Source organism: Castor canadensis, chromosome 1 (assembly GCF_047511655.1).
Source record: "Castor canadensis chromosome 1, mCasCan1.hap1v2, whole genome shotgun sequence".
In the NCBI taxonomy this organism is placed as follows: domain Eukaryota; kingdom Metazoa; phylum Chordata; class Mammalia; order Rodentia; family Castoridae; genus Castor; species Castor canadensis.
Window position 1 is genome coordinate 74229276 of NC_133386.1, and position 13259 is coordinate 74242534.

The 13259-nt window shown below is 35.1% G+C and overlaps 1 protein-coding gene across 3 annotated transcripts in view; it reads left to right on the forward strand.

Annotated features, from left to right (window-relative positions):
* Rars2 (arginyl-tRNA synthetase 2, mitochondrial) overlaps positions 1-13259 on the forward strand; it is a 51528-nt gene that overhangs the window by 14504 nt on the left and 23765 nt on the right. For all 3 annotated transcript variants that reach the window (XM_020163801.2, XM_074078465.1, XM_074078474.1), the window contains 3 exons: positions 5184-5281; positions 8716-8771; positions 11091-11174. In XM_020163801.2, the coding sequence (XP_020019390.1) occupies positions 5184-5281; positions 8716-8771; positions 11091-11174 (238 nt within the window). The remainder of the gene's footprint in view (positions 1-5183; positions 5282-8715; positions 8772-11090; positions 11175-13259) is intronic.

Consider the following 13259-nt stretch of genomic DNA (forward strand, 5'->3'; position numbering starts at 1 on the left):
TCTCAATTGTTTTTGTTTTCTCAATTTTCGTGGAAGTTACATCTTGCCAAAAGGTACCTTCCAAACTTTTCCCTCTTTTGTTTTTACCTATATAGGAACATGTGCTATGATAGATGGAATTTTGCCTTTAAAGCTAGCTTAGTTGGAAGAAATGTAGTTTTATGTTTCCAGAAAAAGTATATATTTACATAATGGTTTAAAATTGTAATGGCCATGAATTTTTATACTTTAATATAATTAGCAAACTATAAGATTTTCTCTGGCTTACAGAGCTCCATTAGATCACTTATTAAAGATATTAAAGCTTGGTATGGTGTTACATAGCTGTAATCCAGCAAACCAGAATCTGAGGCAGGGGGAATGCAAGATCAAGACCAGACTAGTCTACAAAGTGAGACCCTGTTTCAAAAATAGCAAAAACAAAAGGAGACAAACAAATCCTGGGGCTAGGCATGGTGGTACATGCCTGTAAACAGGTATTTGGGAAGCAGAAATCAGGATTCCATTTCCAAGCCATCCCAGACAAAATAGTCAGTGAGACTCCCATCTCAACCAGCATTCTGGGAAGTGTAGGTAGGATCACAGTCCAAGGCTTGCCCAGTCAGAAACTTAAAACCCTATCTAAAAAATAACTAAAGCAAAAAAAAAAAGGCTGGAGTTTGTGGCTCAAGTGGTAGAGTGCCTGCCTAGCAAGCATGAGGCCCTGAGTCCAACCCCTCACCACTTCCCCCTAAAAAAAAATTCCTCCTCAGTTGACAGTAGAGGGCCAAGAGGCAGGGCTTTGAAGGCCCATCTCATTGCAGCTTTGAGGATCTAAATCTTAGTGTGATTTTCATTAAAGGAGAAAATAGATTGCTCACAATCAGCCTATCAGTGTCACAGTGAAGATAAATCTAGAGAAGTGATATCCACAGATTGAATGTGCTATATAATTTTATTGCTGTGTGTTATAATATTAATGATGATTCTTGTTTGCTCAAAGCTTTTCCACTTTTGGCTGCATTATTCTCAAGCCTTAATGGTCATTTGTTTCTAATGAATTTTTCAGATCACATCAAAAAACAAATCGAACCCTTCTTAGGACCAGTAATGAGTTAATAATTCTCTGCTTGAGGAATACCTCTATTGTGAAGAACTATTGTTTTGGTACCAATCTTCCACCTGTCAGTAGCTTATAGAAGACTTGTAAGAGAGACTGTAATAACTTCAAGTACTATGTAATTCAGTTGAGAGAGAAAAGAAAATATGGTTTTAATCAAATAGGAAAAAACAAGGCCGACAAAACCCTATTTTCTTAAGTATGTCTGAAGAATGCATGATGGATAGCATCATTTTATTTCACACATATTTTTTATTTGCCAAAAAAACAAAAGTAGTGATACTAATTTAAATAGCTCTACTTCTGTCAATACTTCTGAGTTTTTGCTCATAAACAGCCATAGGAAGTGGATGCATTCAAGTCATGTGGTTTTCATGAACATGTGGAAAGAATGAGTGATTTTAAGCACTTGACCAAACAATTGATCAGGCAAGTAAGAAGTGATAAATTCCTTAGCAGTCTTAATGAGAGCCATAGGGAAATAAATAATCAATTGACAAAAAAAAATGACAGAAGTCATGCACAGAAAAAGATGATGTTGATAGACCACTAGAAAGTACCAATTGCAATATTCACTAATTTGCTAAGGCATTCCAAAACAAAATTTTTATTAATTGTACTGGGGTTTGAACTCAGTTTTCTATGTGCTAGGCTGGCACTCTACCACGCCCCAGCCCCAAAAAGTGAAACTCCAAATACTTCAAATTATTTTTATTTTTTTACTTGGCTGCACTGGGGTTTGAACTCAGGGCTTCACACTTGCTAGGCAGGCGCTCTTACTGCTTGAGCCACTCCACTAGCCCAAGACTTCATTTCTGATTAAAACCCTTTATGCATGTATATGATAATGTACCGAGTACAGCTTGCATTTAAACATACATCTTGATAAATAGATGAGCGTCTGCCTTGTTCATCTATTAAAATACCAAAAAGCTTTAGTAGCTCACTGACATTCTACAGTTAAAGACTTTCATCTGTGTGTGCCCACTAATTTAATAAACCTCTAGTTTATTAGACAGTCCATCTTCGCCATAGACTATATTTCTCAGATCTAAAGATAAAATTGAATATTGACCTCAAGGAACTTATAATCTATAGGAAAAGTGTAAAAAACATGTAACGTGATGAATATGATAATGTGGTAAGTATTGTAATTGAGGAAAAAGATCCAATCCCAGTGTAAAGAAAGGTACACATAAATCTATGTGGAGAAGAGTGGACATGACCTTGAATTGGGACAAGAGAAGAAGAAATGTGGTTTATACATAGGATAGCAGGTATGGAGGGTATGAAATTAGACAGTTGAAGAGCCCTATATTCTCTGCTTAAGAGTTTAAGCTATTTCCCATGAGTCATTCTTTTCCATGTTATATGTATCGCAAATAGCACATGTAGTGATTTTTGGTAGTACATCAATTAAATTTATTTCATTTTGATAGATATTTATTGCAGAACCATACCTTGTGATTTTCATGAGTTACAGTGTAACTTTTAACAAACAAATTTTGAGTTAAAAAAAAGTGATATGAATATAAAGTAAAAATCAGACCAGAAATTTGTAAAGTCTTTTAAATGGTGGAGAATTATTAAAGGATTTAAATAGAACATAGAGTTAATTAAATAAATATGTTGTAGAGGATTGGGAACCTAACTCGGGGGTAGAGCACATGCGTGGTGTGTGTAATGCCCTAAGTTCACTCCCCAGCACCATCATCCCGAAATTAAAGTTAATAAGTAACAAAGAAATGTGCATGTTACATAAGAAATGTGGTGCTATTTTGCCCTGGTAGTGGCTTTTGCAGTGGTATGGCTGACAGATGATGAGCCTCTAAACAAGAGCCAAGGGGATAGCCATAATGATATCCAGGAGAAGGCACGCACTGGGCTTAGTGATCAGTTAGGAACTCCTAGTTATCTGACTGGTTAGTTAGGGGAGTGGGAGGAAAGTTTGTGGAAATAGAGAATGTAGAAGGAAGAGCAAGTATATTCCGTTTGAAGTGCCTGAGACAGGTCAATCCTGAGTTGGAGGAGAGATTATCATAGAAGAAGTTGAAGTCTTAGAGGAGTGTTTTAAGTCATGTAAAAATATGAAGAAGCTAGAAGCAAGAATATGGAGCACAGGGTGAAGGGCAGATGGGGAAGAGACATACAAAGAACGCTGAGAAACAAAAGTTAGGAGAGAGTAGTATCTTTATAACTAAAGGAGGATGGCTGCAAGGAAAAAGGAGTTGTCACCAGTTAAGATAGTGTTTGGAAAGTGGTTACTCTGGGGATGGAAGAGAGGGACCAGGACAGATAACAAAAAGAGCTTGAAGGCTTAGCCTTACTGTAAATGTTTAACTTTTTTTTATTTTATAAGAAGAAGATATTTATGTAAGCATATATTAAACAACTTAGGTGTTCAGTTGAGTTAGGCATTTGTAATACTGATTCTGATAATAATTTCAGTGGAATGGTAGAGAAAGAAGCTAGGTAGCAGGTGAGTTGAATTGTCAATAGTAGGTTTAGAAATAGATTAAATGCAAGACTTTTATTAAAGTTGCTTGTTTTATTTGTGCCAGAGAAACCAGCAAATGGAGGGTAATTAAAGATAATTCTAACATTGTTATTTACGTCTGTGAAGTATACCACTGATTACATAGAAAGGGATGGGAAATGAAAAAGATTGTTAACCTTTAATTTAGAATAATCTGAATATGGATTGCTTCTCACGTTAACCCTCTACCGGCAGTCTTCTTGTCATATATGTTCTTAAAGTAATAACATTTATTGGGTCCCTTGTATGTAACAGGCAGTATTCAATTTAATTCAATTTACTATACTTTCTGTTTCCTATTGCACAGGGTGAATGAAGAGAATATTATTTTCTCTGTGTCCTTGTACAAATACATACTATTTTGAACCTTCATTTTTGCACTAAATGGGAAATGTTGCCCTTCTTTAAGATTATGATGCTTAAAGATAACATACAGATGCACTTAGTCTTAAGCATAGCACTCCATAGATGCTTCTTCGTCTTTTTCTTTTCTTGTGTTTTTGAGACAGTCTCACTATGCAGCCCAGGCTGGCCTGGAACTCACAATTTTCTTACTTCAGCATTGTGAGTGCTGAGATTTTCAGGCATGTATCACCACACCTGCCTATAAATGTTGGTTGTTATACTGCCTCTACTACCTTCTCTGCCTGTTTCTGTTCCATTTAGTGATTATTTTAACCAACTCTTTGATAATAAAATTCTTCACATCATTTAGTCCTACATTTTTCGGACTAAAAATGCAGATGGTGAATCAAAACCAAAATAAAAATAAATAAAAGTTTATCACAATATTTTCAAAATCCGACCTTCTTGAAAATTGCATCATTACCAATAACAAAAAACAAAGTATGAATTTTGTGAACCATGTAATATTTCTGTGTTACTAACTGAAAATTAGAATATGTTTTGGAAATTTGTGAGATTTCCTTGTTTTTCACTGTGTAGTCAGTTGGCATTTAATTATATGTTATCTGTTTCCTACTGCTACTTGTGATCTTTACTATCACAAAAGCACAGTTAATACTCTGTGGATGAGGAAAAGTTTTTGCTCCATGACTTAATAGAAATGTGACTCAGAAAGTAACTTAACCTTTCTCTCTTCATTTATAAAAGTAGTACTTGTCTCTCAGGTTGCTGTAGAGACTAAATGAGCAAATACGAGTGAAATACTTAGCACAGTCCTTATAAAATATGAACTCAGTTCAAACTACTTGCTTCCTCTGGTTGTGTTGTTACTGTTCACTGGGACTTTGGGCAGTTATTTAATCTCTCTAAGCTTCAATTTCATCTGTATCTGCATCACTGGTTACTATAAGGATAAATAGATGTGGTGGGTGCAGAGCAGCTCCATCTGTGCTATCATGTGTGGCTGTTCTCATGAGCACTAGCAACTAGGGAGGTTGATGCTGGAGGTGAGGCTGACCATGCTATAAAAGTCTCAGCCCTATAAATTAGAATGAACAAATTAATATTTAATTCCCATTCACAAAATAGTCAAGAGTATCATGATTTTTTCTACCATCAAATGCCACTCCTTTTATTTTTTAGGCAGTGCTACAAGAAGTAATCAAAGATGGCTCAAAATATGGATTAAAAAGTGAACTTTTCTCTGGTCTTCCCCAGAGGAGGATTGTGGTTGAATTCAGGTAAGTGCTTATGTGCTGATGAATCCAGTCAGTTGGGCATGGACTGTTAAAACCCTCATCACTGGAAGTCTCACTAAATTACATGTACAACAGTGGGAAACCAGTGACTTTGTGTTTTTTTCTTAAAATCACAGTGATTCACTCATTAAACCATGAATAAAAGTAAGTTTTTTATCTCCCGTTCAAAAAAATGACTAGTTATGTTTTTTCTTTTTAAATTAAATATTGACAGTACAACAATAATTTTAAAATACTCAAAAAATAAAAGATGCTCAAGAAGCACATAAAAATTAAAAATAAATATTGAACAGTTATGTTTTCTTTTGAAGAACTAATCATTTAAACTCGTAATACAGACTATTAAGAATTTTTAAATAATCTGATTGTGAGATAGCAAAGCCTCATATTTATAATACTTATTTTTAAAATTAACATAAATATATCTTAAAATTGTAATGTGTGTCTAAATAGTCTTCATATAACTTTCTAGGATGTTGTAATACAGTTATCTAATATTTGGACTGTTCTGAAGCCGGGCGCCAGTGTCTCATGCTCATAATCCTCACTACTCAGGAGGAAGAGATCAGGAGAATCATGGTTTACAGCCAGCTGGAGCAAATAGTTCAGGAAATCCTGTCTCGAAAAATACCCAACCAAAAATGGGCTGTCAGAGTGTCTCAAATGGTTGAACGCCTACCTAGCAGGTGTGAAGTCCTAAGTTCAAACCCAGTACTGAAAAAAAGGAAAAAAACTATACCATGAACTATTTGCCCAGGCTAGCCTCAAACCGCAATCCTCCTGATTTCAGCCCTCCAAGTGGCTAGGATCAGAAATGGGCACCACAATGCCTTGATGTTTTTGAGTAAGGTAGCAGTACCTATGCCCAAGTCCAGCCTCAAACTCGAGATCCTCCTTTCTCTGCCTCCTGAGGAGCTGGGGTGGTAGGGTGTGCCACTATGACCTGTGAGCTTACTCTTGATTCTAAAGCCTGTTTACTTAACTTTTAGTGCCTTCTTGATATAGAATGTAGGTTGTCATGTATTTTATGAGATCTAGGAGTAGTGTGGTAAAGTGCTGGACTTGCTATAAGACTTGAAACTATCTCTGTTGCATGTCTTTCTTTCCAATTCTGTACAGATCAAATCTGCAAGAGCACAGTCAGCAGAGAAGGCTTTCTTCTTTGCTCAAATCCCAGCTTCCCTGTTGTTCCCAAATGTCAGGTGGTCTTCTCACAAAATAGATTGGGGACCACTCTTTGGTAAGATGGGAGTCTAGGAGGTCAGAGTAATAGTTTTGTTAGTAATCAATGCATTGATCTTGAATGCAACACTTTCTCTGGCCTCTTATCTGGAAATTAAGAGTCATATCTGTGCTTTCCGACAGAGTTGAAGAAATTACATGAGATAATGTAACAAAAGTAAGATGCACAACTTACAATACACAGTGGCTGCTTTGGTTGCCAAAGTAATTGAATTTATCTTTTCCATTTCATTATATTCTCTTCTCAGTATAGGAAACTGGTGTCAGAAAATGGCATACTAGTGATTTCAAGGGATATTTTGTCAAAGCTTGAACACCTAAATAGATTTGTTTTTCTAATCCCATAGGATTAGCTGTTCTTTTTAAAATACAACTACAGGAAAGTCGTTTTTTAAAAAGAGATACTATAAATACCTACAGTACAATACAATTCACCATATTAAACAATATAATTTGGTGAGTTATGGCAAAGGTGTGTAGATTTGTGTGATCACCACCGTAATTACGATATAGAACTTGTTTCTCTGTTGGTTTTTTTCCCCTAACATTGATTTTTGCTTTTATTATATTAATTTCCTTTTATTTTGCTTTGGATTTCATTTGTTCTACTTTTTCTAGTTTCTTAATGAAGAAGCTTAGATTATTATTTGACCTTTCTTTTTTTCTAATATAAACATTTTCTGCTATAGATTTTTCTGCTTTCACTATATTCCACACATTTACTTGTAAGGCATTAACGCAGTGCAGTCCAAAGGCTCACCTTGTTTGTTCTTATTCTGTTTGATGTTGGTCCTTTACCACCTGTGATCCAGTTTCATAAACTAGCATTTCATATATTTTTCTGATTTTCTGATTATTTAAAGGCAGAAGGATAAATCCAATTTTTGTTATTCTCCTTTGGTTAGAAATGGAAGATTCCTATTTTTGTCCTGTAGAATTTTACTTTCTTTCTAAATAATGCTTGAATAATTGTCATAATTATTTGCACATAACCATAGGAGCAAGTTTTTAAATTGTAATTCTCTTAAATAGACTACATAAAAAGACATAGAGACAGACCAAATTTAAGCTATAATTTCTCACTTTTAGCTAGGTATGTTCAAGTTAATTTATCTTTCTTTAATTTTGAAAAACTTACGATAGTTTCTAACTACACAAAACAGAATAGTTAATGAGTTCATGCAAATAAAGTACATGAAATTGCACAGCAGGGAGTGAGTTCTCCAGAAACTTCTGCTAGTTAAATGATTGATTACAGCTTCCCAAACACACACAGAAGTGATGAATCTGTTCATTGAAAATTTGAAGTTGTGAGTTACAGTTCTGATTATTCTGGAAGGTTTTATGCATAAACATTTTTAGATTTTTTTGTTTTAACTTCTGATACAGTATATTGACATACATTACTCACATGAACAAACTTTGGGTTCCTCAATACTTTTTAAAAGGATAAAGAGTTTGAGAACTAGTACACTCAATTTAATTCCTGATAATTTGTTATTTTTATCAAAACAGTGTCTCTGAATTTCTTCATGCTTTTTTTTTTTTTGCACCACTGGGGTTTGAACTCAGGGCCTCACGCTTGCCAGATAGGTATTCTTACCACTTGAGCTGCTCCACCAGCCCTTCTTCATACTTTTTTTTTTTTATATGTGAGCTCCACCAGGCTTGAGAAGCCCAGCCTCTATGAACTTGCCAGTTACAGCCTACACGGCCTCTCTATTGGACTGGCTCTGCTCGCTGCCTGCAGCTTTCCTTGATAGACATTCCACATTTCTGGCATCTGTAACTTCTTTTTTTTTTTTTATTTTATTATTCATATGTGCATACAAGGCTTGGGTCATTTCTCCCCCCTGCCCCCACCCCCTCCCTTACCACCCACTCTGCCCCCTCCCTCTCCCCGCTACCCCATACTTTTAATCAGTCCTTTAAAGTATTTCTTTCATGAGTGCCATATCTGTTTATCCTATGGCTTTATGAATCACAATCTTGCTAAGACGATTATTTCAGTATTCTAATTCATCTTTGCTCTAAATTTCTAACGTTTAACTTGCCTTTGCCCTAAATTATCAAAGGCCCCAGTCCCTGATTATGTCAACCTATGCCCCTGACCTTTTTCATTCCTAGAACTCTTGTTTTTAGAATTTAAAATAAAGTCTTGCAATTTTTTGCAGTTCACCTAATGTTGCCAAAAAGTTTCATGTTGGACATTTGCGTTCCACCATCATAGGTAAGTGTTTGCTTTCACAGAAATACTGAGCACACCTTTGGGGTGCAATATAATGATATTAGGGTGCAACCTAAGATAGTGCAATATAATGGCTTAATGTTTAGATAACAAAAGGACAAAAAAAGTTTAAATTGATAAGAGCCTACACTAATTAAATATTACGTGAAATGAGACAATTGCTTTAGAAATTTAAAAACAATATTTACTTCAAAAGTAAAAAAAGATTTAACTCAGAAATCAGTTTCAACTGTTATATATGTTATGATTTTAACTTTATAAAAATATGTACATATAGAAAGAACTAAAAGACAAAAATAAAAATAATTATTTTTAGTAGTAACCCTCCAGATTTTTTTTCATATATTTTGTTTTTAATAGGAAACTATCTCAGCACTATTTAAAGACTGGAAATTAAAACAAGACTTTCTAATAAAGAGAATTTACTATAGTACTTCATAGCTGCAATGCCTCTGTGTATAAAAATCTTAAAATTTCCATTTATTTAAAATATTACATTTTATAGTCCAATTTAAAACTCAAATTATAATTGCCTATTAGAATTGGAAGCGACTGGAGTTTATCTCATGTAATCTGTCTTCCAATGTAGAAATCCATGTATTGCATCTCAAGAGAAAATCCTGTAACCCATATTTTAGTATGTTTAAGAACTGGAGAAGTTAGCATTCATAGCATAGATTCTTACTGGGATAGGTCAGGAACTCTGTTACAGTGATCTTGAGCAGCTTTTTAAAAGAGAAAGTAACAGGTCTTGATGAAAGAGTGTAAGAAATATACTTTATAATGAAAATTATGAGTAAGTTGCAAGTATAGGAGTAAATGGATGGGTGGTTTTTAAAGTTGATAAGGAAGATACTGGACCAGGAAGAAATTGTATTTATTGAGAACTTACTTACCATGCTAAGTACATTCATGTGTTACCTTATTTAATGTCACAACAACCCTGTTTTTAAGAATGAAGAAATTCAGATACTAGAAGTAAGCTTCCTAAGACCACATGGCTAGTAAGTATTATAGCCAGGATTTGAAAATAGTCTAATTCCAGAAGCCTATGTTCAGACATTTAATTGAATTTGTGAGATAACAATATGCTGAAGAAAAAAGGCATACAATTTGAGAAACAGTTGAATAAAGTGATTCCTGTTGTTGGAGCTCATCAATTTGGAAGGTCTAGAAATATGAAAGCTGGCAAAGAAGATAGTTATAGTAATTTAAGTCAGCTATTTGCCTCAGTGAGAGTTTATTTGCAGAAAACTAAAGCCTCTGCTATATAAAGCAGGAAAGGATTTATGACAGGTTGTTTATTATGGGATTATTATCAGAGGGCTGAATAAGCTTTGGATTAAGCTCACATAAATGACTCAAAACTGTACCATAGAACATGGTTATCAAAGGAGCTCCTGCCTCTTCTGCTATCAATTTCACTGTTACAGGACTGCACTACCATTGTCATGATTTGTAAACTACCACTATTCGAGTCAATGTGTTCTAGATTCCATACAAACAAAAGAGGCAGCCATGTAAGCTGTCTTTTGATTCCTTTGCAGGTCATGGCAGGATACCTCTGTTTGTGGTACCACCAAAAAAACAAAACAACATCACAACTCTGCTTGTCAGAAAAAAATAGAAGTAGCTCCCCTTCTAGATCTCGCACAAAGTATATCTGATTGTCCAAAACTGGAGGACTTCTGGAACCCTAACCACGAGCCACTCTGCGAAATAGACTTTTTAGGTTTCCAGCCTTTGCCATGTATGAGGACAACTAGAAAGGAAAGTGGGGTAGATGTTGGCTGTCAAACCTGTGTCAGCAGAACAGGAAAGAGGAAAGTGGGAGCTTTGGACCACTGTGTGCTATTAAAAAGGAGGCATGTAGAGGACAGACTGTAGTGATTAAAGGAGGTATGTGAACTGTTTAGAATAGTAGAACAGTATGGCTCAGGTTCTTAGGATATAGCCAAATTTTACCTTTCTTGTTAACTACTAAGATTCTGTTGTTTTCTGTCTGTGGAGTTAACTAGGAATAGTAATTATTCTAACGTGTTTCCAACTCCAATTAGTAATGTTGATGGAAATTCTGTTCTTGTGAAAATAGTAAGATTCTTTGGAATAACAAACCCAAAAGTATTTCCTTACTCCCTTTTAAATACACAAATGAAAACACAGTAGTGAATATTTAAGTAAAAAAGACTGAGTTGGTAAATTTTCTGAAAATAATTTCCTGTTAAGTCTTGATACCAGAAAAGCACATGTTTCTTAAGACAAAGTAGATAACAAAATAAATTATATTTTATTGGTTACTAGGAAATTTTATAGCAAATCTCAAAGAAGCTTTAGGACATCAAGTAACAAGAATAAATTACCTTGGCGATTGGGGCATGCAGTTTGGTAAGTATATTTGAGATTTTTTCATTTCATTGTAAAGTTTAGTTTTTTAAATATCATGTCACTTGACCATCTAAAAAGAATATATGTAAAGTAGCATGCCTTCCCAATTTTCTTGTGGTGCTAGAGATCAAATCTGGGCCCTTGTGTTCTTAACATACTCTGTCCCACTGAGCTATATTCCCCAGCCCACAATTTTGTTTTATTTGTTAATGGTAATTTTCATCACACAAGTTTTGGGAAGAAAATGTCACAATTCCAGAGCAAGGCCTGAAAAAAAAAAAGCATACACACACACACACACACACACACACTCTTTGTGGTTTTAATAAAGAAAAGTAGCTTTTATTTATTGGTTAAATATCGAAGTAAGTATATAGAGAACTAGTAATTCTATTTCTATACCCTTCTCAGCCATGTTCCTGCCATTTTTAAATATAGTGAGGTCCAGCCTCCCTGGGCCTGTTACCACACTAGGGGTGAGTAGCCCAGAGCAAAACACAGTGTGATACTTAGGCTTCCCCTTGAACTATACAGTGGTACTGGGTGGGGATGAAAAGGAAAAGAGGAAGGAAAAAGTGAGGTCCAAACAGTTGAGTGTCGTATATACCTGAGTTTACTCAGAACTATGCTAGCACAGATAAATCATTCATCCAGGTGTAGGAGGACAAGATAAGTGAAGTTGCTGTAACAGTGAAAGACTGGTAGCATATGAAATACAAATTTCTTATGTTTTTAAGATCCAATCCTAGTGCCACATCTGTCTGTAAAGCATTTTCTGGCATACAGACATACCCCTGCCCACCTTTTTATATCATCAAATTCCTAGAACCATGCTCTCTTCAAACAGGCTTTTGTCTTATAGCATTCTGTTTGTGTGTTTCTCTCCCCTGCTAGATGATATGTTTCTTGAAGGCATGGACTATGTCTTAATTATTTTTGTATCGACAGTGTCTGGCACTTGAGAGGCACTCAGAGTGATGAATGATTCTGTCCTGGGAGTGTTTTATAATACTAATTCAAAAGAAAGTCTAGGTAACATTTTAAAGCTTCTGTAGAAGTGTGCCGTGTGCATTGCCAACTCTGAAGTTCACTGATACTTTTATGTTCCACATACAGGGAAGTGAAATTATAATTTCCAAAAAAAGACCAGTTCCAAAAAAAAAGAAACTTTTATATGTGATTTATCCTGACCTCTTGTGAATATTATCATTTGAGTTTATAAAGATTTATATCAGACCCTGGAAAGGGTAAAACCTAAACCTGTTAGCAGTACCCTTACTATTCACTGTGGAGGAACCAGAAAACAGGCCCTGGATTTTGAAAATTACTGGCAATTCACAACAGCTACCAGCTGTAGTCAAAGGTTTAGGCTCTGGGCACAACAGTCCGACTTAATAGATGGTATTCACTTTTTATTAGCTTGACTGATGTACACATTTCACAGGCATTAGCAAATATGTGATGATGGTATTTATTAAATTTTAGCTGCACGATTTTATTATACTGGTTTTCTCTAAAGTACTATGGTTAATGATCTGTCAACATTTGCATTATAGCCATCATTGTTGAAGAGTTATAATTTTGCTGTTTCAGCTATTCACAGCACAAAATTAGTTTTTGAACATGCATTAGATTGAATGTTAAATGGAATGGCCTTTACTTTTCCCATTTCTGTTTTTTAGACCACACTGGCATCTTTCCACATCCTTCTCCCAAGACGCTGAATCATAATCACATTTGTTTTTGCTTTAAAGTGAACAGAACTCTAGTCAGTCATCCTTCTCCCTATCTAAGGTCCAAAGTACTGCATGTCCCCATGTTCTTTCTGCTGAGCCTTGCATAGAAAATGAATACTGGCAAGCCCTTTTAGATCTGAAGTTTGGTAATTAACGTAATCAGAGAAACATTAGTTTTCAGAAAAATAAAGCTACTTACTGCTCGTGGCCCAGGCTGTGTTTATCCTTTCAAACTGAAATTATGATAACCTTTAAGCAAAGTCTCTTAATATAAATATTCACAGTCCATGCTAGGAGTTTTCAGTCATTGTTTACAAACCTCATGTAGTGTTTTTTAAAGGTTCATATT